Source organism: Eutrigla gurnardus (assembly GCF_963514095.1).
Source record: "Eutrigla gurnardus genome assembly, chromosome: 6".
Taxonomy (NCBI): Eukaryota; Metazoa; Chordata; class Actinopteri; order Perciformes; family Triglidae; genus Eutrigla; species Eutrigla gurnardus.
The window spans coordinates 19,278,539-19,303,379 of record NC_139920.1 but is presented as its reverse complement, the minus strand read 5'-3'; the positions used below and the strand labels follow the sequence as shown (position 1 = coordinate 19,303,379).

Here is a 24,841-nt window from a genome sequence, read left to right as displayed (position 1 = left end):
GGACAAAAGCGTCTGCTAAATGTAATAGTGTATGTTGTGAAGTTCATTCGGTGAATATTCATCTCTTGTAGTTCCGCGGCTGGTCGCTAGGGGACAGCACTATGTTGCGCTGCGTCCAGTCTGCTGCACCGAAAAGAGAAGAAGATGGTGAGCGTTGATTGGCTTCTGAGGGAGGCGTGCAGCTGTAACGTCGGAGTGGTAGAGCAAAGATGGCGGTGGTGACCAGAGGCTCCTACACTGTCTTCAGACGGCTGGTGAGGGAAATATATAGTTTATAAATGTTTTCTGTTGTTTGTTTGTTTGATTGTTTGCTTCTGCTGCGAACGCAAAGGGAGTGACGTCATCACTCTGTCATCTGGTCAACCTGTTAGCTTAGCCCCTTAGCTGCTGTACTTCCACGCTAATTCTGATGCTAATAATGTGAACGTAAAGAAATAAAACAAACCGCTGCCGTCGCTCAACGCTACCGGCCAGGTGCTAACCTGGTGTGTTTGGCATGCAGCGTCAGTTAGTGTCAGTTAGCGCCACTTAACATCCTGTAGGTGAACCCATCGATGGGTGAACCAGCTGTTGGGTCACAGAGGAGGCTAACGGCTAACAGGCTGCTGATGACTAAATGCGTACGACACTGCAGTAAAAGTACTAATGAACATTGCGGAACTACTTTGCCATAAGTACAAGTACTGCGTTGTCATCTGTCTCTACCTGTCTGTCTGTCTGTCTGTCTCTGTGTGAGGACTCTGCCTGTCTGTCTGTCTGTCTGTCTCTCTCTGTGTGAGGACTCTACCTGTCTCTGTGTGAGGACTCTACCTGTCTGTCTGTCTCTGTGTGAGGACTCTGCCTCTCTCTGTGTGAGGACTCTACCTGTCTGTCTGTCTCTGTGTGAGGACTCTGTCTGTCTGTTTGTCTGTTTGTCTGTCTGTCTCTGTGTGAGGACTCTACATGTCTGTCTGTCTGTCTGTCTGACTCTGTGTGAATACTCTACCTGTCTGTCTGTCTCTGCGTGAGAACTCTACCTGTCTGTCTCTGTGTGAGGACTCTGGTTGAAGTTCAGGTCTCGGTCCCTGTTGTGCTCCTCTTCCTGTCAGCTGACTCAGCAGTACCGTCGCCGGTGTTTCCGGGTCCAGAACTTCAGGTCTGACAGAACTGTGCAGCCGCTGACCTTCAGATGTGACCCAAACCTGCAGATGTTTGGCAGCAGGACTCTGCACACGGCCACCGGTGAGTCGAGACCAGCAGGACCCAAAGTCCAGACCAGCAGGACTAGGGATGTTGATTGTTGCCTGAGCATGAAACCGTGAGGAGTGTATTTTTTTTTGTCGGGTTAGCTCTCACATTGGCGACCCCAACGTTCCAGGCTCATGTAAGGTGGACTTACCTTTTAAGGTGGACCGGTTATTCTCATTTGACAAGCTAGACGGATTTAATATTTGTGTTAAATGTTTAAACAATGGAATAAATGAGTCAAACATTTAGAATGAATCTTAGAATGTCACATGTTATATTTTATGATGTCATCAATATCCAGTCAGACCAGCAGGGACCATAGTCCTGACTCTAAACCTCAGCCTGTTTCCTGTTCTTGGGATTCTTTTCTGTTTCGAAGAGTTTCTACTTTCTAATCAGGGAGTTGTTCAGAGTTTAGATCTGGTCCAACTAGTTTCAGGAATCCAGGAATTGGCCTGGTTTGAGGCCGCCACAAAACAAAGTCCTATTGTTGTACGTCATAGCGGTTACCATCGGAACCGGATTAACCAGGCCTGGGTTGTGGTTTATTGGCAATGGAGCTTTTCCTGGTTTAGTTCAGAGAATCCAGATCAACAGGTTTCAGTAAACGGTTCAGCCTCAGGCCAGTCCTCCTCAGGCCAGTTCTCCTCAGGCCAGTTCTCCTCCCCCTCAACGAGTCCACATGAAGTGATGTTGTGATGATGATGTTGTCTCCTCCTACAGCGTGTCAAGGACCGATCGTCTCCTTCAAACTGTCTGACATCGGCGAGGGGATCATGGAGGTGACGGTGAAGGAGTGGTAGGTCCTGAGACCACATGGGACCACACAAGACTACATGGGACCACATTGATACCGAGACTACCAAGACCACATTGATACTGAGATCTATATAGCGAAACCACATACTATATACCGAGACCACATACTATATACCGAGACCACATTGATACCGAGACCACATACTATATACAGAGACTACATACTATATACCGAGACCACATACTATATACCGAGACCTCATTAATACAAGACCACATTGATACCGAGACCATAGTCGGTCTCATGTATGCCACACTCTTTTTAAACTTTGTCCCCAGTATGTCTCCAGTCCCCTTTGTCTTGTCCCAGTGTGTCTGTAGAGAGGACTTGGGGGTCCTGTCTCGGACCCCTAGCAGACCCTTTGTCCCCCTCGTCCCAGGTACGTGAAGGAGGGTGATAAGGTCTCCCAGTTCGACAGCATCTGTGAGGTCCAGAGCGACAAGGCGTCGGTCACCATCACCAGCCGCTACGACGGCGTCATCACCAAGCTGTACTACGACGTGGACGCCACAGCCTTGGTGGGGAGACCGCTGGTGGACATCGAGACCGAGTCCAGTTCAGGTGAGCCATGGCATCTCCTGTTAGTCTGGAACCAGAACTTCAGTGTCTCCGGTTGTTGGATCAGACTAAACCCCCGTTGTTGATCAGAGTTGATCCAGGAGGAGGACGTGGTGGAGACCCCCGCCATGGCCCGAGAGGAACACACCCACCAGGAGATCAAAGGTCACAAGACCCAGGCCACGCCCGCCGTACGGCGCCTTGCCATGGAGAACAACGTGAGTCCGGCTCTGGTCTGTCCCGGGTCTATCTCCCAGGTCTATGTCTCTGTCTATATCTAGTCCTTCTCCAGTCTGTCCCAGGTCTATGTCCAGCTCGTTTCTTTTCTGCTCGTCTTCTCTAGTCTGTCTAAGTCTGTCCGTAATTTCATTTTTTTTTGTCTTCAGTCTGACTTTTCAGTCTCACAGTCTGTGTCCAGTTTGTCCCCTGTCTCTTGTTTACCTGGTCTACCTGGTATGACTGGTCTACCTGGTCCGACTGGTCTAACTGGTTTAACTGGTCTGACTGGTTTACCTGGTCTGACTATTCTAACTGGTCTGACTGGTTTACTTGGTCTAACTGGTTTACCTGGTCTGACTGGTCTACCTGGTCTCCCTGGTCTGCCTCCTAGATTAAGCTCAGTGAGGTGGTGGGGACTGGGAAAGACGGACGAATACTGAAGGAGGACATCTTGAACTTCCTGGCGAAACAGACCGGAGCCATCATACCGCCGACCCTGTTTCAGGAGATCCAGACTCCCGGGCCCCCCCCTGCTGCTGCTGCCAAACCCATGAGCACCGCGGCCACCATCAAACCTCCACCCACCACACCCATACCGGTCTTCACCGGCAAGGACGTCACCGAACCCCTCAAAGGTGATTATTGGATAAGTCGGGACTTCATTACCTGGGATGAAGTCTGAACACACCTGTAATGGCTGTTGTGGTCCTGCAGGTTTCCACAGAGGTATGGTGAAGACCATGACGGCGGCTCTGAAGATCCCTCACTTTGGTTACTGTGATGAAGTGGACATGAGCCGCCTGGTGGCTCTGAGATCTGAACTCAAATCCACTAGTGAAGGCAGGGGAGTGAAACTGAGCTACATGCCCTTCTTCATCAAGGTACGGCTTCTCAGGTTCGTGCTCATTGGTGAAACTGGTAGTGTTGATGTTAATGATTTTGTCATTGGTCCAGGCTGCCTCCCTCGGCCTCCTACACTTTCCCATCCTCAACGCCTCATTAGACGACGGCTGCCAGAACATCACGTACAAGGTGAAAACTTCCTGTCGCTCATCACACATTCGATTCATTCTCTAGAGTACAATCTACGTCCCCTCCCCCACCCCGAGTCCCCCATACAGTAGATTCATTATCTAGATTACAAATATATGCCCCCCATCCCGAGTCCCCCATAGACTAGCTTCATTATCTAGAATACAAATATTCACACTAGAACCACGACGACACACTCGAACCACGACGTCCCACTAGAACTAAGACGACGCACTCGAACCACAATGAGATACAAGGATCAGTTTATTTCCAGAAGGGTTACACAACGAGATCACCTTTGTCCCATTGTTGCTCAAACTGTGTTATATGTGGTTGCAAGTGGAGAATTTAACTTTGTGTTCGTTAACGAGCATCAGTCGCATCATAACAACTCTTAAATATGGAGAATGTGGTCCTGAGAGTCCTGTATCAGTCTTCTTTAATATCTCCCAGAAAAAGGTGTTAACTTGTTGAAGTTGTTGTTGTTAATGACGGACCGATGTGCTTGTGTTCTGAAGGCGTCTCATAACATCGGCCTGGCGATGGACACCAGTCAGGGTCTGCTGGTTCCCAACATCAAGAACGTCCAGCTGCTCAGTGTGTTCCAGATCGCTCAGGAGTTAACCCGTCTGCAGGGGCTCGGATCTGCAGGCCAGCTGGGAACCAATGAGCTCAGCGGAGGAACCTTCACCTTGTCCAACATCGGATCAGTGGGTTCTACAGACACACACCAGAACCACGATGATTCACTGAACCAAAAGCACATACCAAACCACAACAACACTAGAACCAGCACGACCACACTAGAACATCGACATACCAAACCACAATCCCACACTACAACCACAACCACACTAGAACCAGCACAACCACAGTAGAACCACATCGACATACCAAGCCACAACCACACTAGAACCACAAGCACATACCAAGCCACAACCACACTAGAACCACAACAACACACTACAACCATAACAACATACCAAAGACAATCACACTAGAACCACAACAACACACTGGAACCATAACGACATACCAAACCACACTGGAACCACGACGACATACTTGAACTACAACTGAACACTCTGCTGTTTTGCTTGAACCAGATTGGAGGGACGTACGCCAAACCGGTCATCCTTCCTCCAGAAGTCGCCATTGGAGCTCTGGGGAAAATCCAGGTGAGTCCCAAACACCTCGAGAACTCATGAAGTTTGTGGTTCTTATTAACTGTGCTGTCGCCCGGTGCTACACTCTCGTTTCTCCGTCAGGTTCTTCCCCGGTTCGACGCCAGTGGTCAGGTGGTCCGAGCTCACATCATGAACGTCAGCTGGTCGGCGGACCATCGCATTATCGACGGGGCCACCATGTCCCGGTTCTCCAACCTGTGGAGGGAGTACCTGGAGAACCCGGCCAGCATGGTGCTTGACCTCAAATGAACAGAAAGGAATATTTCCCATCAGCCCCAGGAAGGACCTCCACTTCTCCCGCCACCTTCGCTGCGTCTTTCTGTCTGAGGCCTTCCCATTCACTCACTATCTTTCCTTGTGGCCTTTGAGCAATGCGCTGCGAAGAGGAGGGGTCAGCCGGTCAATCATGTTGTTTCCGTGACGACCAATAACACAGTAGTTAAAGGTACTTTAATGTGTCACTGAATATATGTTTCACCGAGTCCTAAATTAGATTAAAAAACTGGCAACGTCATCCAACTGTGATCCAGATCCCAGTTTAGCCTGGTTCTGAACCTGGATGTGGACCAAGACCAGGAGCAGGTCTGAGATGAGCTCCTTTAACACGGTTAGTAAAGTGAAACATTCAAACAGCCGCTTGTTCCTTTAAAGAAGAAATGTATGTGTTTTGAAATGTTCTCAGTAGAACCAGATCAACTAGAACTGGATCATGTAGAACCGTGTCAAACAGGAATATTGTCTTTATGAACGTAGCGAATATTGAGCTGAATGTCTGTTACTGATAAGTTTTGACTAAAATAACAATCGCCAATGTATAACATGCTAATGAGGTGGGCGGAGCCAGCACGTCATGTCTGGCAGGTGGAGGGTCGAAGAATAATTGTAGTTTCATGAAACCCTGATTAATGTGCAGCTTGTTCACTAATCAAAATAATACAAACGTTAATAAACATGGTTAGTTTTATCTCTATTCTGGTTCAGGACCAGTCAGTTTTCTGGTTCAGGACCAGTCTCTGCCGTGTTTAAAGGTCCCCTCTGTCCTCTAATGAGTCTCAATCGTTATCATGAAAACTGACAGTCTGGTTCCTGGTGTGTGGTCTTCCCTGACTCTTACTGAACCTCTTTATAATCTCTGCTCCTGGACCAGCGGATTGGTCTCTCCTCTGCCCCGGGGGCTGCTGGGTAACGATTTTTGCTGTTCTTGTGTTTTTGTATTTTGGGATTCTGTGTGAGTGTTTGAATAAAGCTGAGGTGAACAACAATGGTAAATAGGCCTGCATTTATATAGCGCTTTTCTAGCTAACTAGCTACTCAAGGAGCTTCACATACTACATTCACACACATTCATACACTAATGGCAGAGGAGCCACCTGCACATCAGGATCTAACTCATTCATACACATTCACACGCCGATGGCGCAGCATCGGGGGCAATTGGGGGTTCGGCACGCAGACTGGAGGAGCCGGTATTCAAACCGCCAATCTTCTGATTGGAGGACGACTTGCTCTACCTCTGAGCCACAGTCAACGATTGATGTTATTGGTCCATAAAGTGATGATGTTCAGGTTTAGATTATCAAAACTTTAAATGTCACTGTAGCGCCATCTAGTGCCTCTAGACTTCCTCTAATATCTGACTTTATTAAAAATACATAATGAGGTCATGAGATGATCAGCTCGGGGGTCTCAAGCTGAATGTTGGGTTCTACTTTAAAGAGTAGAAGCCTTAAAGGAACAGTGTAGCATTAAGATGGATATATAAACACAAATATGTGATTCAACAAAACCAGGATTTTTTGGATTTCTGGCTTAACTAATCCTAGAAGGGCTTACAAAGAGTTTACAACATCAACCAATTACAGAGATGGACGCGTCTACTGTCAGCAGGGTGAATTAAACAGAGTAAAGAAGCTGGGATCATTTCTACCAGTAGGGGGAGTGATTTGACTGTATTGTCATGTGATTGTATTATGTCATGTGACTTGCAGGCTAAAATTATTCAGCTGATCTAAGGTCAGGTTTCAGTTGAAGAGATGCAGTATGGAGGACGACTGCTGCCCTGAAACAAGGTGAGGACCCGATACTATAGCAGTACTACAACCATAGTACTACAGTAGTACTACAACCATAGTACTACAGCAGTACTACAGTAGTACTACAACCAAAGTACTACAGCAGTACTACAACCAAAGTATTACAGCAGTACTACAACCAAAGTACTACAGCAGTACTACAACCAAAGTATTACAGCAGTACTACAACAACAGTACTACAGTAGTACTACAAGCATAATAGTACTACAACCATAATAGTACTACAGTAGTACCACAACCATAGTTCAACAGTAGTACTACAACAATAGTACAACAGTAGTACTACAACAATAGTGTATTACAGCAGTACTATGGATCTAGTATCACTCAGACCCACAGTTAATTATCCAACAGGAAGCTCAGAGGTCAGAGGTAATTTAACCTGTACACCTGTGCACTGTGACATCACACGGCTCACAGGAAGTAGTCATCATGGTGGGCGTGGTGAGCTCAGTGAGCTCCATCAAAGCTCTGTGGGAGAGGAGGATCAGGAGGGTCCAGGAGGAGGAGGAGATCCAGAAGACCAGGAAGACCAGGGGCGGGTCCGATGGCAGGTCAGACTCCACCTCCTCTGCTGAGAAGTCATTCTATTGGTTAATCATAAAGTGATGAGTCTCATGTTTGGAATGAAAACAGCCACTCCTGGGGGCTGAATGACATAGCATTATTATTATTTTTATTATTATCATTATTATTTATTATCTCTGGTTCAGACCGAGTCCCGGTCTGTAATGTTTAATGTGGTTCTGGTCGCTGATTCAGACTTAGTCTTGGGGTCTGGGAAGACCGGGGTCTCCTGGCTCGGCTGAAACAGAAGCTGCAGACAGAAGACGGACGACTCGTCCTCCGAATTGAACAGGAGGAGTGGAAGGTAAAGCGGACTGTACTGGACCTGATGTTCGATCATGGACATGTCTTCATTTGTCTCTCCCTCCACCAGTCGTTGCCAGGTGCTCTGGTCCAGTTCAATCAGGTCCAGGAGTGGCAGATCCATCGGACCGGATTGCAGAAGATACCTCACTTCATCAGCAGCTTCCAGAACCTTCTAGTTCTGGATCTGTCCCGTAACGGGGTCACAGAGATCCCCAAAGAGATCGGTCAGTACGTCCCCAACTTCTCAGAACAAAAAAAACCCTGATTTAAACCTGGTTCATGTTCTGTAGCTTAGTTCTGTCTCTGTGTCCTGGTTCTGGTCTTAGGGAAGCTGACTCGGCTCAGAGAGATCCTGCTGAGCTACAACAGAATCCAATTTGTTCCCGAAGAACTGAGCTGCTGTGAAAGTCTGGAAAGACTGGAGCTGGCCATGAACCAGGACCTGAACCAGCTACCAGAGCAGGTACCATCCACTGCGTCAGTCAGGTTCTAGGATTGTAGTTTTAATAATAATAATATTATTATTATATATATATATACAGTATATATATATATGATGTTATGGTGTCTGACCTATCTGTCCTTTGAATCCCAGCTCACATCCCTGAAGAAGCTGCAGCACCTTGATCTGTCCATGAACCACTTCAGCTGCATCCCGGACTGCGTGGTCGGCCTGCCAGCGCTTCAGTGGCTCGACATGGGAGGAAACCGCCTGCAGCACTTACCTGAAGACATCCACAGGTGGGTGGAGTCACCCGTGCCCCGCCCCTTCTGCCGTCAGCCAATGAAGGCTGAGCTTTGGTCTGTCCTCAGAATGGAGACGCTTCACACTCTGTGGCTGCAGAGAAACCAGCTGGAGGAACTTCCAGAGACCATCAGCAGGATGAAGAGCCTGGACACCCTGGTCCTCAGCAGCAACAGACTCCGAGATATCCCCCTGCTGATGGAGGACATGTCCAACCTCAGGTCAGTCAGTCTGTCCTCAGGTCAGTCTGTCTGTCCTCAGATCTGTCTGTCTTTCCTCAGGTCCGTCGCTCTGTCCACAGGTCTGTCAGTCTGTCCTCAGGTCAGTCTGTCTGTCCTTGGATCCGTCTGTCTTTCCTCAGGTCCGTCGCTCTGTCCGCAGGTCTGTCAGTCTGTCCTCAGGTCAGTCTGTCTGTCCTCGGATCCGTCTGTCTTTCCTCAGGTCTGTCAGTCTGTCCTCAGGTCAGTCTGTCTGTCCTCAGGTCAGTCTGTCTGTCCTCGGATCCGTCTGTCTTTCCTCAGGTCCGTCGGTCTGTCCTCAGGTCAGTCTGTCTGTCCTCCGATCTATCCGTCTGTCTGTCCGCAGGTCTGTCAGTCTGTCCTCAGTTCAGTCTGTCTGTCCTCCGATCTATCCGTCTGTCTGTCCGCAGGTCTGTCAGTCTGTCCTCAGATCAGTTTGTCTGTTATCAGGTCTATCTGTCATCAGAAAAAAATCAGTCTGTCTGTTTGTCCTCAGATTTATCTGTCTGTCTGTCCTCAGATCTATCTGTTTGTCCTCAGATCTGTCTGTGTGTCCTCAAAGACAGAATCGGATTATATTCACATTGTTTGTATGTGAGACGTCCCTGCGTGTCCCTGGCGTTTCTCAGACTGGACAAATGTTTGTGTCTTTGGTGAAGCAGGTTTGTGAACTTCCGGGACAACCCTCTGACTCTGGACGTGTCCCTGCCCTGCAGGAAGACGAAGGATGGGGACGATGAAGAGGACGATGAAGACGACAGGGAGCTGTTTGGACGAGAGTTCATGCAGATTTACATCCAGGCCAGAAAGAGAGCCTCAATGTCCACCGTTAGTATCACAACACGGACATGCTAACTGTGGAGCCTACATTCCCCACAATGCACCTGGAAAGCATATTTCATTAGGCTCCTTGCGTATTATTAATAAAAGAATAATCTCTCGGTTGACTCTGACTAAAAACCTGATTGAAACTGATAATCTACGCGTTTCTGTTGTTCTTCTGGGCAGCGACGCATTTTAAAACCAAAGACCCATTCATATATATATATTTATATATTCATATTCATGTTTCTGAGGATGAAATCTGTTGAAAGCTGACAGTTAATAAAACCTTACAAACACAGTTTGTGTCCTGATTTTAGTTTGTTTAACATTATGATTATATTGAAACAGAAACATTGTTTTTGAATTTAAATCAAAGATTAGCAGCTGACTGAAAATATGTGAAAAATGTTTAATACAAACTTTAATCTACAAAGACAAATCCAACAAGTCTACAGTCCGTCTAAAGTCAGTCTGCTTACAGTCTACTGTAAGTCTACAGTCAGTCTGGGTGTCTGTGATTGGCCGAGGGGACGGCGGTCAGTCTGGGTGTCTGTGATTGGCCGAGGGGACGGCGGTCAGTCTGGGTGTCTGTGATTGGCCGAGGGGACGGCGGTCAGTCTGGGTGTCTGTGATTGGCCGAGGGGACGGCGGTCAGTCTGGGTGTCTGTGATTGGCCGAGGGGACGGCGGTCAGTCTGGGTGTCTTTGATTGGCCGAGGGGACGGCGGTCAGTAGGACGTTCTCCAGAGTCACTTGACTGTTGACGTAATGAGTCAGTTTGCTGTCGAATCCTTTTGTCTTCAGGAAGTGAAGTCTGCCGCCGTCGATCAGACGTTTACAGAGCAGACCGACCTGCCGGCGGTCCTCCGCCACCAGAAACCTGAAGACCAGAAGAAGGAACAGTCTTTGATCTTCTCCATTTGTTTTATAGACGTGAAATAAAGAGACAAACATCAGTATTTACCCGCTCACAGCATCCTCCTCCTCCTCTTCTTCATGCTCTTCATCATCTCCTGTTTGATTGGTTGGACCCTGAGCTGAAGGGTCCTGATTGGTCGGTCTGAGTCCACATGTGGCCCAGCTGGACATCCGACAGAACGCTGAGAACTCTGCTGGTCCCAGTCCTCGCTGCAGGAAGAACTCCTGCCCCACGTAATGACGCCACTCACAGCGATGGTGGCAGCACAGCGCCACCGCCAGGCCCAGCACCGCACCAGAGTCTGGACCAGGACCAGAGTCTGGACCACAACCAGAGTCTGGCAGTGCTACAGAACCAGCTGATTGTGGATCAGCTGGTTGTGAAGATTTGAGGCGTTTTAATGGGGGTTCGGCCTCCTCTCTGAGTCCTGGTGTTTCCAACAAACAGCGCAGAGCCAGATCTGAGACCAGAGACAGAAGAGACCGGCTGAGTCCACATTCTTCAAATGACTGCAGCCAATCAGAAGAGACTCACCTGTTGCTGCTCCACACAGGTGCTTCCCGACGCCGACCAAAGGTAACTTCTTCTGTCTGAGCAGCTGGACTTTACCTGAAACATCAGTCAAAAGGTTCAGACCAGAACCACACTAGACCAGAAACACACTAGACCACCACGGGCTCCAGGTGTTTGTCTCTTACTTAAATCCAGATGTTGAATGTCGACCTGCAGCCTGTTGAACTGGACTGCGAGATGCTGATGTTTCCCATCCACCTGGACCAGACCAGAACATAACAGAACGGGTCATACCAGATTTACTTCAGAAGACAGAAATTAATCATTCAGCAGGTTAAACATATAGAAGCGTGTTGACTAATGAGGTCTTCCTGCCTTAAAGCGGGTGCTGCAGCGCTCCACCAACAGCAGCTGCAGGTCTTCACAGGTCTTCAGGTGGTCTGGGGTCTTCAGGGCTTCATGGATCCAGTGAGACAGTTTCCCTCGACCTGCTCCGAACTCCACAAAGCAACGTCCCCGTCCCAGAAGCCCCAGCGCCTCCAGGTGACCTAAGAGAGAGGACTGGACACACCTGACAGGTGAGAGGGGACCACCATGGATGGCTGGGGGGGGGATGTCACAGCTGTGTACCTGCTGCTTCAAGTGTTTGTGGGCAGAGTCTCCGTTCTTTGGGTTGTTGAGTTCCTCCTCGAGGACATGATGAGACAACACCCTGTCCTCCACATCACACTGCAGTCCTAAAACAACAACAACAACAACATCATCCTCATCAACAACATTAACAATAACAACATTATATCATAACTCACAGGTACACATATGAGTAGGACTCACCTGAGACGGCGGCCTTCAGTTGGTCCACCAGAGACCGTAACTCAGCTCCGCTACGCTCAGACAGACTCACCTGTCACACAGACAGCAGGATTATCATTATTATTATCATTACCATAATTATTATTATTGTTATTATTATTACCTGTCTGGGCGTCTCTCCATCAGCTGATCCAGCATTTATGTTCTCAACATAATAAACCTGCAGACGAGTTACAACAGTGACTGTCCAGAATATTATTTATATACTGAAACATGGTAGTCGTAGTAGTAATAATAATAATAACAACTCACAGGTTTGGGTTTGTCTCTGGCGTTACATTTCTTCAGGTGTTTGTCCAGTTTGTCTTCCGTCACGGTGCTGAAGGTCAAACAGAAAGTGAGGTCACTAACTGATCATTAAGGATCAATAATGTCATTGATTTGCTGACTCACTGTTTGGGGTCCAGAGGACACATGATCCTCTTGCTGCTTCCTTTCTCCTGGAGACAGGAAACAGGAAGGTGTTAACAGACAGGCGATGACATCACAACTCACCCGTCATCAGCAGGTGTGAGTACTGAAGTACTGAGTAGCAAGTAGAAGTACATGAAGGAAGGCAGTACAGGTAGTACGGTTCGATCCCCGTCTCCGACTGTCCAAATGTCCAAGTGTTCTTCAGCCGTAGATGATCAGTCTGGTCTGGTTAAGAGAACCTCATAGACCCTTACAGACCCTCATAGATACTCAGAGACCCTCGTAGGCCCCCACAGAACCTCATAGACCCTCGTAGGCACTCACAGACCCTCATAGGCCCTCGTAGGCCCTCACAGAACCTCATAGACCCTCGTAGGCCCTCACAGACCCTCATAGGCCCTCGTAGGCCCTCACAGAACCTCATAGACCCAGACCCTCATAGACCCTCAGACTCTGGTAGGCCCTTACAGACCCTCATAGGCTCTCACAGACTCTCATAAACCCTCACAGACCCGTGAACTCACCGCGGGACCCTGAACTCACCATGGTCGCGTGCTCTCCGCAGAACACGTTCCCTTTCGCGACGATCATTTTACAGAAACGTTTCTTTTTCTCCACGAAGAAGCCACATCTTCCGGGCAGGGGCGCCGCCATGTTGGAGGACGTGGTTGACGCTCCGTGCTGCGTTCTCGTGCTCAGCCACTGTAGGAAATAAGGAGATGAGGCTCAGACAAAAACTGTTGATCCTCCGTAATGATCGAACGAAAAATAAATTGAATAAAATAATCTACGGCGGCTACGGGCAGGTTAGAGTCAGCAGTTGACCGGACAGAACCAGGTGAGAATCAGGAGAGAACCCGGAAAGGACCAAGGCTTAGGGAGAACACGCAAACTCCACACAGAACGAAGCCGGATTCTAAACCGGGACCCTGAAGGGACCAGACTCTTCTGATTGGCCATCTAGTCTCCACCTCCTCAGCTGCTCATTGGCCGCCTTGGATGCCAGATCATCAGAGTTTCCCGCCTCTTGTGAGAGAGGGCGGGGCTTGTGTTCTGGAGACGTCATTCGTGGACTGTCCAAACTATGATGGCGGCAGCAGCAGCGACGCGGGGTGGCGGTCCCGGTCCTTCTCCCGGTTCGTCCCGGCCTGCGGCGCCGGACTACTCTGTGCTGGTGGTGGTCGGAGCGCTGCGGCCCGCCGGCCTTCTGGAGCGGCTGCTGCGGCAAATAGAGTCCGGTAAGTTCTGTTGAAGTTACTCGGTACCGTAAACGGTAACGTGAACGACGCAGGGGGGCCCTTCACAATAAAACCGTGAAAAGTTCGCGTCTTCATCCCGAAGTTCAACATCACGACCTGAACGTCCGCAGCTCGTCGGTATCCGGTCCACCCGGACCTCAGAAAGTCCAGGAAAGCATGCTAACAAACAAGCTAGCCAGCTAACGGAACCGCCGGAGGTTTCCTCCAGATTCACGTTTATTCAAGACTGGTTCACGTTTTAACGGGATCCGGTCTGTGTGGGACCCCCTCCGCCGTGTGAAGCAGCTGCTTCTGTTTAAACGGTTCAATTTAGATTTCACAGCTGACATAATGCGGGACATCCTGTCCCCCGATCCGGATCCAGGACCAATGTGGTGTTAAAACGCGTCCAATCTCAGTTTCTACTCTAAGTGTATTATACGTTTATTATACGTTTAATATAAGTGTAATGTTGCTAGTCCACTGTGACGGAGGCTTGTTGGCTGTTTGTTGTCTGGTGACGTGTGGTTTGTTTCGGTACCTTGAGACTTTTCACAGATACGTCACTGACACACGTGTTAGTGCCACAGGGTTTCAGGGCCGCAGGGTGAGACCCTGAAAACCTGCGGGTTTCAGGGCCAGCCTCCTCAAATTTTTGATCCGTGTCTTCAGTCTGAGTGTTCAGTGAACGTTCAGTTGGTTTTCTGTCTGTGGCAGAAGTGTCAGCGTGCTGACACACAAAGTGGAAGTGGTGTTAGTGAATATCTTCAACTTCCTGTTTGCAGAGAAGGAAACTGGTCATCGGACAGAGAGAGGAGGAACCATAGAGGGAGGTAGACCAGTCTCGTCTGTAAACCAGTCTGGTCTGTAGACCATCCTGGTCTCCAGCTGCTGGTCAGTTCAGCCTGGATCCACAACAGAACAACATCCCATAAAAACTGAAAGCTTGACTCACAGATCCTTCATATTATATGTCTGATTCCTTGTGAACCAGAACTCGGTGTGAAGTCTGACAGTTAACGGGGTCAGTGAATGCAACACAAGCTACGTTCAGGGCTGTTGATCAGAAACAGGAAGTTGCGTGATGGATGAATCGTATCATTGATGGTCTTCAGGCTGACTGCTGTAACGCTTATATTCACATCCTGACCACCATAACTACAGATACAGATAATCTATAGTGTCAGGGACTGTGTCTCAGTGTTGAGACTGTGTCTCAGTGTTGTAGCGGGTCTTCCTTGACTCACAAGGTTGGAGGTTTGATCCCCTGCTCCGACGGTCCACATGTCAGAGGGTCCTCGGTGAGACTCTGAACCACAAGCTGCTGAATGTGTTTTAGGAAGATATCCATGAAATCACCACTTTGATATTGTGACAACACAACAAATATTAATAGAAATAAATAAAAGATCAAGTCCAGAATGATGCATCATGGGACATGATTACATAAGATATAACTTTTTTTTAATCCTGAAGGAAATTCTTCAACCAATCAACAATCAACAGAGTAATGCATATAAATGTAAACATTCAACAGAGTAACACTATAAGCATAAACAAGCAACATCCATCATCTACCACTTATCCTGGAGCCGATCCCAGCTATCTTTGAGCGAAGGCGGGGTACACCCTGGACAGAACGCCAGTCTATCGCAGAGACAGACAACCATTCACATTCACACCTACGGTTAATTTAGAGTCATCAATTAACCTATCCCCATCCTGCATGACTATGGGAGGAAGCCGGAACCCATGCTCACACAGGGAGAACATGCAAACTCCAGACAGAAGGAACTCAAACCCGACCCGGGAATCAAACCCAGGACCCTGTGGATCGGGTCTCTTAGGAGAGCTCAAGTGCTCAGAAACGTTACATGTGCGCCCAAAATGAGGGACAGACTGTATTCATCACATTGCGTTACTTTGCCACGGGTACTTTTCTGTATGCTGTGAATTATGTTTTTATATTTATTTTTTTATTTTTTACGCCGCCTGGTTTGAGGCCGCTATTGTCATATACCACGCCATAAGAATACATCCAATCAACACATTCATTTTTTTTGGCCCTTTTTGAGAGAGGACAGCGGACGGATTCAAACCAGGGCCACTGCAGTGGGGACTTAAGCCTTGGTAAATGGGGCTCCAACTCTACCACTGAGCTATAACCCACAACTAATTAATTTAATGGAATACACAAATGTAGTTATAGTCAGATCTACTTGTGCCCCTATGATGGGGCAGTGATATTATAAGACTATTAATGATTTTTTTTGCGAGCTGTCCTTCCTGCATTTGACAGATGAAACTGTTGCTTTTTGCCTGTATTATATGTTTAACGTCTTCGTATTTCTGTAAGATTATGGTTCGCTCCTCGTACATGAAATTTGCTGCTCTGCTGCCCGTTGGCGTAGACTGATCCATGTTTGTGATTTGGTCAAATGCTGCAAACAGCAAACACTCTTATCTGCACACGCTCATAGCTTGATAGGGAAACCCTGGGTTGATTTGCCGAGTTGATAACCAGCGTCGTGTGACCGCTGATCTCTGATTGCAGTTGTTAGCGTTAGTGAAGCTAGATAACAGAAAGATACCCTGGTATGTTGAACTTGCTTCATAATACAGGCCTCTGGAGTCAGACTATTCAGATCAGATATAAATGTTGAAAGAACAATATTGTACGTGATGATGATGATGATGATATCGGAAACCTAATTGTTATTATTAATCTGATTAATGCTGGATGTGTGTGAACTGCAGGCGTGCGCTGCTGGCCCGTACATCTGGATGTTTCTGTTCTGGATCAGCAGCTGAAGCTGTTCGTGTCGAGACACTCGGCCTTCCTGTCGGAGGATGTCCCAGGTGAGACGAAGTACTATTATTACAAGTGTTATGAGATTATTATCATTATTTTGCTTTTTAAAGTAAAACCAAAGTCTTTGCTCTGAAGGTCAAAAGGTCATTGTCACACCACCCGACAGGAAGTATGACATCATCTGTGTCTCGGAAGTTATTTAAAGAGATGGTTGCAACTCATGAAGAGTCAGCTGAGAGTCTGCTGACACACACACACACACACACACTGTAGACACACACACACTCAGTTTTGTCCTGTTTTGATGGGGGTCCAGACCCCTCTGCTCCGCCTGCCATCCTGTCTGTCTGTCTATCTATCTGTCTGCAGGTCAGAGGACTCTGCAGCACAGTGGAGACGTTCTGGATACTCAGGTTGTTGTGAATCCGGCTCACGACTTTGTCTGCTCCGAGGTGATGAATCGTCCTCCACTGTCACTGAAGCTTCCTGTTTTGTTATTATTATATTAATGTTGTTGTTTTATTATTAAATTACTGTTGTTGTTGTTATTATATTAATTTTGTCATTTTATTATATTGTTAGTTTTATTATTATATTAATGTTGTTTTATTATTATGTTGTTGTTATTGTTTTATTATTATGATTGTTGTTGTTTTATTATTATATATACAGTTAAAATGTCAGGATCATAATGAATGATACAACTACTACCTGATAATGAAGCAGAGTGCTAGTTAGCATTAGCAGGTAGCCGTTAGCAGCTAACAGCCCGTCCCGCTGGCTCACTAACGGCAGAGCAACATCAGCAGCGACTCTCTTCTGCTGTTAGCAGCGACGCTCCACACACACACACACAACGCTTACGGCTAATGAGTCACGTTGTGGTGGACACATGGCTCCAGAGTGGGAGGGGCCTGGAGAGTGGGAGGAGCCTGGTGGACAGGACCTCTGGAGTAGGAGGAGCCTGGAGAATGGGATGAGCCTGGTGGACAGGTTGCTCCAGAGTGGGAGGAGCCTGGTGGACAGTTGCTCTGGAGTGGGAGGAGCCTTCCTATATAAAATATTTCAGTTTTGTTCCAAAACGGTGCAGCTTGAATATAAATGAAAATAACCAATTTATTTATGAAGATAAGTTGTCGTCAGTCCTGATCATCTAAATCCTCCTGATTTGTGTGTAGACTGGATCAGACATATTGATGCGTGTGTTTCCTGTGTGGGGGTCCAGGTCCGGCGGCTGGTCTGTCATCCGTCACGACACAAACTTCTGGTCCTGGCCAGTCAGTGTGTTGAAGAGTCCGGAGACATTGTGTTACAGAGAGGCTGCTTCTCTCTCTGGGACTTCATCCACATCTTCACTGATGACCAGGTCAGAGAACCTGTCTGTCTGTCTGTCTGTCTCTCTCTCTCTCTTTCTCTCTCTCTCTCTCTCGTTATTTCTGAATGGAGAGTGTCAATAATGTCTTCTTCCAAAGGAGAGTCTACTGCAGGTTTATAAATATGACAGGGATATAGATCAGTTCAGCCGAGTGTTTGATCTAACCTCAACCTGACGTGGCTGAATGGAGCAACCAAATGTTGTCTCCTTTGTCGGTGGTCCCCCAGAGGTCTACGATAGTAGCTCACATTAGTCCAGAGACCAGACCAGACTATGTGGAGAAACCAGAGACTGTCTGTGGCCCAAAAATAAGGTCTCTAACGTATTTATATCTAGATGACCTTATTTGGAGTGTTGATGGTGCAGCTACAAAGTTAGCATAGCTTAGCACCCATCAACCAGACTCCATTCAGAAAACAAGCATTTTAGAGGTAGTTAGTTCTGTCTGCAAGATGACAAGCTAACAGGGAGGGAAGCCCTGTCTCCTCTACAGTGATGCCAATAAACTCAAATGATCTTGCGCTCAAACTTGTGAGTAATGCAAGGTGAAGGTCCGGTGTGAATGTGGCGTTAGATCACATCTAGCAGCTTCTGCCATGAATGAGTGTGAGAACGGGAGAACATGTTGTGTAAAAGGACTTTGAGTAGTCAGATGACTAGACTAAATACTGTAAATGCAAGTCCATTTTGAATAGTCAGACTCTCCATCATCAATCCTGATTCTCTGTGTCTGTTTGAAAGGTGGGTCAGTTGTTGAGTTCTGCAGATCCGGCGGCGAAGGCAAACCTCACCCTCAGCTGTCCAGACGTTGGTCTTTGGAAGAAGTCTGAGCTAGAGAAACACAACCTGCAAGACTACATTAACATCCAGATCAACCCTCCCCCTGTCCTCCCAGAAATGGAGGGTCTGCAGGAGTTCACAGAGTACCTGTCCGAGTCCCTGGAACCAGAGTCCCCTTACGACCTCCTACAGCCTCCGAGCACTGTGGGATTCCTGAAACTCTCTCGACCCTGCTGCTACATCTTTCCTGGTGGGAGGGGGGACTCTGCATTCTTTGCTGTTAACGGTTTTAACGTCCTAGTGAATGGTGGCTCTGATACCCGCTCCTGCTTCTGGAAACTGGTGCGGCACCTGGACAGGATCGACTCGGTGCTTCTGACTCACATTGGTGTCGACAATCTTCCTGGGCTGAACAGCCTGCTGCTGAGGAAAGTAGCTGAGCAGGAGGAAGAGTCTGCTGGATCCCAGACTGATGAGGATTGGATGAGAAACCTCATCTCCCCTGAGATCGGGGTGGTCTTCCTTAATGTTCCCCACAGGTTGAAGTCCTTACAGGGAAACCCCACTGAGCTGCGGAGTTGTGACCAGGTGGCACTCACTCTGCAGCATTTACAAAGACTTGCAATCAAACCTGAACCTCTGAGCCGGTCTAACGGACCCATTATAGAACCAGTTATACTGTTTCAAAAGATGGGAGTGGGCCGTCTGGAGCTGTACCCTCTGAATCCAGTCAGTGGCAGCAAAAATCTTGAAGCTTTCATGCAGATTTGGCCAAACAGCGGATCAAATGTTAAAGGCTCAGATCTTCCACTACCGTGCCTTGTTGCCATTTGTGCTTTGCTGGTCTGGTATCCTTCCAGTCCTCAGGAGAAGATCATCCGGGTCCTGTTTCCCGGGTGCACACCACAGACCAAAATTCTGGATGGACTTGACAAACTCAAACATCTGAATTTCCTCAAACATCCAGTTGTGTATTTGAAGGACCTAGAAACATCCAAAACTGAGAAACAACCAAAACGAGCAGAGAGTCGGGAGAGCCTTAAGTCCCAGAGCAAGGACTTCAGACCCAGCAGTGCCTTACAGAAAGACAAGCTTGGACGAGTAGACGTCAAGAAACAGGAGGTGAAATCGATGCCAAAGGCAGCAGGTGAAAGTAAAGAAAAGAAAGAGGAAGACAAGTCCAAAGTAAAGGATGCAGATGCAAAATCAAAACCACTGAAACCTGCTGAAAAACTTGTCCTCAAGAAAGATGTGTCAAAAGAAGAGAAAAGGGAAGTGAAAAAGAAGGATGAGAAGGCCACTGCTGCTGCTGTAAAGAAAGAAGAGATTGGAGAGAAAAAGAAAGAAGCAGTAAAGAGAGAAACTCTGAAAGCAAAGAAGGACTTAAAATCTGAACCAAAGAAAGACGGCAAGAAGGATGTAAAAACAGAGGAGAAAAAAATGGCTAAACCAGCTGTTAGAGAAGTGAAGAAATCAACAGAAGTCAAGACTTCTGGAAAGGGTGGGAATCTTAAAAAAGATGGGACTCTCCCAAAGAAAGATATTTCAAATATTGAGACAAAGGGTAAACCCAGTTCAAAAGAGCAAGAAAATCAGAAGGAGGCGGATCGATCCAAGTTGTCAACACCTGAGGACATGACTGCTGATTTTGAAAGACTTCGACTAGAAGACAACAATGTCAGCTGTAGTCAAAACGCAAAGGTCACTGATGGAGTAAAGACCAATGAGAACCAGGCTGCAACACTAGAGAGTCCAGATAATGTTTGCTCTATGGAGACGGACCCGGACGATCAATCCCCTAAAGAAGATATTCTGGGTTTAGCTGAAGACAGGGGCCCCAAGACCAGAGGATCTAGTCCGGGTTTTGGGGATAACATACAGGGAGGTCCTCAGACTTCAGACCTGAGCTCCCTTAGGGAAGGTCTGGAAAACTCCACATGCTCTCATGATAAACAGCCCAGTCTTTTGACATCCACCACCATGACCTCCATGCCAGCCGAGGTTGGCTCTCCTCATTCAACAGAAGTTGATGAATCCCTGTCGGTTTCTTTTGAGCAAACGCTGACCCCCACTACAGGCCCACCCAAAGGCCCCCTGGGAGATAGAGTCTACTCTAATGGACACATTATTGACTCAGAGTCCAACAACAAAACAGGCTTCCCTCTGAGACCAAACCATAGTGGTCACTGTGGATCGGAGGAACATGTCCACGGGATGACAGAACTCATCTCGGATGTTCCACATGATGTGGATCTTTGCTTAGTGTCGCCTTGTGAATTCCAGCACCCCAAGACTCCAGAGAACCACCAGCAGCATGTTGGTCCCGGCCTTGCCACTGGGATCGTACCAGACCTCTCTGACGAAAACAACCACTCACAGGATCCAAGCAGCAGCGACGGCCCTTCAGCCTACAGCCAGGAGACTCCACCCACATCGGTTAGCGAGTCCCTCCCGGCAGACTCAGACGTGCCCCCCAGTACAGAGGACTGTCCATCCATCATGGCTGATATGGACTCTGACGATGATTCCAGTAGCCTTTTCCTGCCCAGTCATCCACAAGATCATCCCAGTCCACACTACTCCCACAGGGGAGGGCACGACCCGCCACCGGCTCCGATCAAGGACTTGCCCCCATTGCCCTCCCAGCCTGGAGCCTGCATGGCTGACACAGAGGCAAGCAAGAACCTGAAGAGTTCATCTGGCAAGACCAAGAAACCAGCACTGAAGACACAGAAGGCCACCGTTGGAAGTACCTCAGCCCAGAATTTAAAGTCCAAGGCGGGCAACTCTGTGGGGTCACTGAAGATGACCTCCAGCCTCGACACAAAGCCATCAGCCCGAAATTCACTAGGAGGCTCCAGGATTGGATCTGCAAAACCTTCATCCTCAGGTAGGCCGGCACAGTCCTGAAACACATGAAGGGTACTTTAATAGAAACAAGATCATGAAGCTCTGAAACACATTCATTTATCTTCTACTTTATAAGAAGTGACACATTAATTCATTGGAACACAGATACCTGATCAGGTCTAGAGGTCTAGCCGGGCTTCATGTTAGATACCTGTTCATCTACATTCAACATGTATCTACAACATGATGATGATGATGAGCTTTAATTGCTGTCCTTCCTGCAGCTCTGCTGCTTTTAGTCTGATTAGGTGTTTACATTGTCATATTTAAATTAAAAATACACCACTCTGCTGACATGTCTGTTTGGGATTGGTCAGATGCTGTAAATCCCTTTTATGTAAGCACGTTGATGCCCACCGCCGTAGGACTGTTTAGCTGGATCGCAGTTGTCAGGATTAGTTAAGTAAGATAACCAAAAGAGTTTTGTTGAACTCGCTCACTGACGATACATGGTCAGTAGAACTGCTGATCCGCCCTATTTCTGCTGCTTTCTGTTCGTTAGTACTGATTGGTTTTAATTTGTGTGTGGTCGTCTGTTTTAACCTCAATCTTCTGACTTCCTGTCAGCCTCCAAAGCTGCAGGTTCTGAGGGATCTGAGGGTCCTGCGGTCTACGTGGACCTGGCCTACCTGCCTTCTGGCTGTGCTTTGTCCACGGTGGACATTGACTTGTTCAGACGCCTCCGCTCCTCCTATTACATCATCAGTGGAGACGACCCTGTGAAGGAGGTGTCGATGAGGAGCATCCTGGACGCTCTGCTGGAGGGGAAGAGCAGCTGGCCAGAGCTCCAGGTGTGTAACACGCTCAGGTGACTTCTTCACCGTCACATGATCTGTCCTCTGATTGGTCCGTTTCCCTGACCTTTCCTCAGGTGACTCTGATCCCAACGTTTGATTCGCTGGCGATGCACGAATGGTACCAGGAGACCCACGACAGGCAGAAGGAGCTGTCAATCACTGTGCTGGGTAGCAACAGCACCGTCTCCATGCAGGAGGAGACCTTCCCGGCCTGCAAGGTGGAGTTCTGAGGCTGCAGGAAGCCCCGCCTACATCCCCTCTGACCGCTGCACAGTCAGAGCGTAGACTTTGATCATTGCCATGGTTACATCAGACCAGACCAATGCACAGTGATCAATCAGGTTTCACTTCGGTTGAGTCATTCTTGTGAGCATGATCAGTTAATCCCTGCACAGCTCTAATTCTGAAGGTTGATGAAACAGGAAGTCCAGATTCTGGTCTCCTACTATGAAACGGTTTCCTTTACATTTCCTGCACCTGTGTGACATCACTGCATGGTCACTTCCTGTCAGCACCTGTCACTTCCTCTCTGCTGGATCAGCTGGATTTTAACATAAACATTCCCATCCAAAGTGTTTACTGAGAATACTGGAGCACTGGAGTTGTTGCTTCAGTTAATGTAGTGTTTTAGACTGATGGTCTCGTTAGCAGTTGACCACATTCATTTTTACATCCTTCTATTTCTCTTAACCTAATAACGTTGGTTCTGTTATTACATGACCTTTATTTGATCATTAATCCTCAGATTTCTGTCTCGGTAAAACTTGATGAGATATTTAAGTTGAAATTACAATCTTTATCTCTTAATTCTGAAAGTGTTAACTTTGCCTCTGGTTTTTATGTGATCTTTGACCGGTTTATGATCATAAATAGATTTTAGTCTCGTTACGGAGTGTTTAGATGTAAGTTTCTGATCCAGCAGAGGTTTTTAATATTCACTCATTAATGTGTTTTATCATGTTTGGGACACATGTTGCCTAGAAACAGCAACGATCCGATCGCCATCATCACCGGCTCTAAATACTACAACTCCCATGAGCCTCAGCTCTTGCATCCTATTCACATCTCGAAAGATCCAAACTCTAAAATTGACTTGATTCAAATCAGCCCGACAACAGAGTGGAAGAGTGGAGCTCTCCAATTGGATGCTTCCTGCAGCTGTGCTTTCTGGGACTTGTGGTATCTTTCATCTGATATAAAGCAGCCGGTTAAATCAATATAGAATCAGTTGATCAATATCTGTTCAGAAAGTTGGTCTTTTGTGCTTTTCTTGTTTTCTTGTTTTGTTTGCTGGCGACTGAAACCACGAAAATCCCACTTTTATTTTGTATTTCTGCTCCAAAAACGTTTCAAAAAAGTTTCAATCTTTAACTTATTTATTTATTTAAATTGTAGTCCTTTTTAAAACTGCTCGTCTGCACGGTGAACTTTGGTACGAGCTCCAGCTGGAGGAATTCAGAGTTTATTGATCGTGAACTTTCAGGACTGAGCACACAAACGTTGTGATGTTAAATACAGTTTGTTGACTCTTAAATGATCAACATTATTGATCCAGTTATGATTTTCAAAATCAAGTCGTCATTTATATTCTAAGGTTATCTGACAGAATATAAACATGACGAGTCATTTGACTTTATTCGTTTTCGATTTTTGTGTTTTATTCATAGAATCACAACTTTATTCTCATTCAGCTGTATGTCGTCAAATTCTCTGTTGGATTTAGATTTGGACACATTTTCTATAAAAGAAATTGCTTTTGTTTTTATATTACAACTTTGATTTTCTTCATCAGTGAATCTAAAAGGATTCAAAGCCATAAAAATGTTAAAAATATGATTTAATTTTGATGGTTCCCCCTCCACACACACACACACACACACACACACACACACACACTCTTCCATGCTGCCTTTCCATTTCCTCGCCGTCGTGGCGTTACTGAGGAGATTTTGTGAAAAAAATGCCTTCTATAACACAAACACTATAACACACACACACACACACACACACACACACTATAACACACAATTTGTGAACTGAAACACTAATTTTGATGGTTCTTTCAAAATAAAAGTAGCCCTTTAACACTGTCTGCAGTGAGTTTTATTCTGATAATGTGTTTGTGATCTGGTTGACTATTATCTGATTGATTATATGTGAACATCCAGAGTTCAGTAAGTCTGAGTGTTTTATGGATTCTCAGTTTCCTGATCAATATAATTGATTCATTGATTTCATGTTCACCGATCTCTCACTCTCTGCTGCAGAGCGACGTCGCCCTCTGCTGGATGAGGCTCACTGATTTATACATCATTGATCAATATTTGTCATGTTTAGATGGGCAGAGCTGAGTTGTTACCTGTTGATCACTAATCAATCAGGATGTTAAGTTC

The 24,841-nt window shown here is 47.0% G+C and overlaps 4 protein-coding genes across 9 annotated transcripts; 3 read left to right on the top strand and 1 right to left on the bottom strand.

The window, feature by feature from the left end:
* Nucleotides 1-147: 147 nt before the first annotated feature.
* Nucleotides 148-6,305, top strand: dbt (dihydrolipoamide branched chain transacylase E2). The gene is made up of 11 exons (XM_084011664.1): nucleotides 148-254; nucleotides 1,089-1,221; nucleotides 1,951-2,026; nucleotides 2,427-2,608; nucleotides 2,696-2,823; nucleotides 3,216-3,459; nucleotides 3,539-3,705; nucleotides 3,779-3,856; nucleotides 4,375-4,566; nucleotides 4,963-5,034; nucleotides 5,125-6,305. The coding sequence occupies exons 1-11, from the start codon at nucleotides 210-212 to the stop codon at nucleotides 5,290-5,292; spliced, it is 1,485 nt and encodes a 494-aa protein (XP_083867790.1). The 5' UTR covers nucleotides 148-209; the 3' UTR covers nucleotides 5,293-6,305.
* A 1,193-nt stretch (nucleotides 6,306-7,498) lies between these two features.
* Nucleotides 7,499-10,120, top strand: lrrc39 (leucine rich repeat containing 39). Of its 4 annotated transcripts, none has more exons than XM_084011651.1 (7): nucleotides 7,500-7,690; nucleotides 7,899-8,007; nucleotides 8,077-8,233; nucleotides 8,336-8,472; nucleotides 8,605-8,750; nucleotides 8,823-8,975; nucleotides 9,653-10,119. In XM_084011651.1, exons 1-7 carry the CDS (start codon nucleotides 7,569-7,571, stop codon nucleotides 9,846-9,848), a joined length of 1,020 nt encoding a protein of 339 aa, XP_083867777.1. In that variant the 5' UTR covers nucleotides 7,500-7,568; the 3' UTR covers nucleotides 9,849-10,119. The 4 variants fall into 4 exon arrangements, with proteins under 4 accessions (XP_083867775.1, XP_083867777.1, XP_083867778.1 ...); XM_084011652.1 differs by having other exon boundaries at nucleotides 9,656-10,109; XM_084011649.1 differs by having other exon boundaries at nucleotides 7,499-7,690; nucleotides 8,605-8,975; nucleotides 9,656-10,120.
* Nucleotides 10,121-10,213: 93 nt separating this feature from the next.
* trmt13 (tRNA methyltransferase 13 homolog) lies at nucleotides 10,214-13,449 on the bottom strand. Of its 3 annotated transcripts, none has more exons than XM_084011645.1 (12): nucleotides 13,337-13,449; nucleotides 13,080-13,238; nucleotides 12,516-12,583; nucleotides 12,375-12,441; nucleotides 12,226-12,282; nucleotides 12,084-12,153; nucleotides 11,880-11,986; nucleotides 11,625-11,810; nucleotides 11,435-11,507; nucleotides 11,271-11,345; nucleotides 10,782-11,196; nucleotides 10,214-10,697 (listed from the first exon to the last, which is right to left on the bottom strand). In XM_084011645.1, exons 2-12 carry the CDS (start codon nucleotides 13,188-13,190, stop codon nucleotides 10,508-10,510), a joined length of 1,419 nt encoding a protein of 472 aa, XP_083867771.1. In that variant the 5' UTR covers nucleotides 13,191-13,238; nucleotides 13,337-13,449; the 3' UTR covers nucleotides 10,214-10,507. The 3 variants fall into 3 exon arrangements, with proteins under 3 accessions (XP_083867771.1, XP_083867770.1, XP_083867772.1); XM_084011644.1 differs by lacking the exon at nucleotides 13,337-13,449 and having other exon boundaries at nucleotides 10,214-10,370; nucleotides 10,523-10,697; nucleotides 13,080-13,323; XM_084011646.1 differs by lacking the exon at nucleotides 13,337-13,449 and having other exon boundaries at nucleotides 12,516-12,562; nucleotides 13,080-13,323.
* A 45-nt stretch (nucleotides 13,450-13,494) lies between these two features.
* On the top strand, nucleotides 13,495-24,527 carry map1sa (microtubule-associated protein 1Sa). Its single transcript, XM_084011643.1, has 7 exons — nucleotides 13,495-13,774; nucleotides 16,532-16,633; nucleotides 16,956-17,038; nucleotides 17,812-17,952; nucleotides 18,703-21,631; nucleotides 22,219-22,442; nucleotides 22,523-24,527. Exons 1-7 carry the CDS (start codon nucleotides 13,621-13,623, stop codon nucleotides 22,676-22,678), a joined length of 3,789 nt encoding a protein of 1,262 aa, XP_083867769.1. The 5' UTR covers nucleotides 13,495-13,620; the 3' UTR covers nucleotides 22,679-24,527.
* Nucleotides 24,528-24,841: the final 314 nt, after the last annotated feature.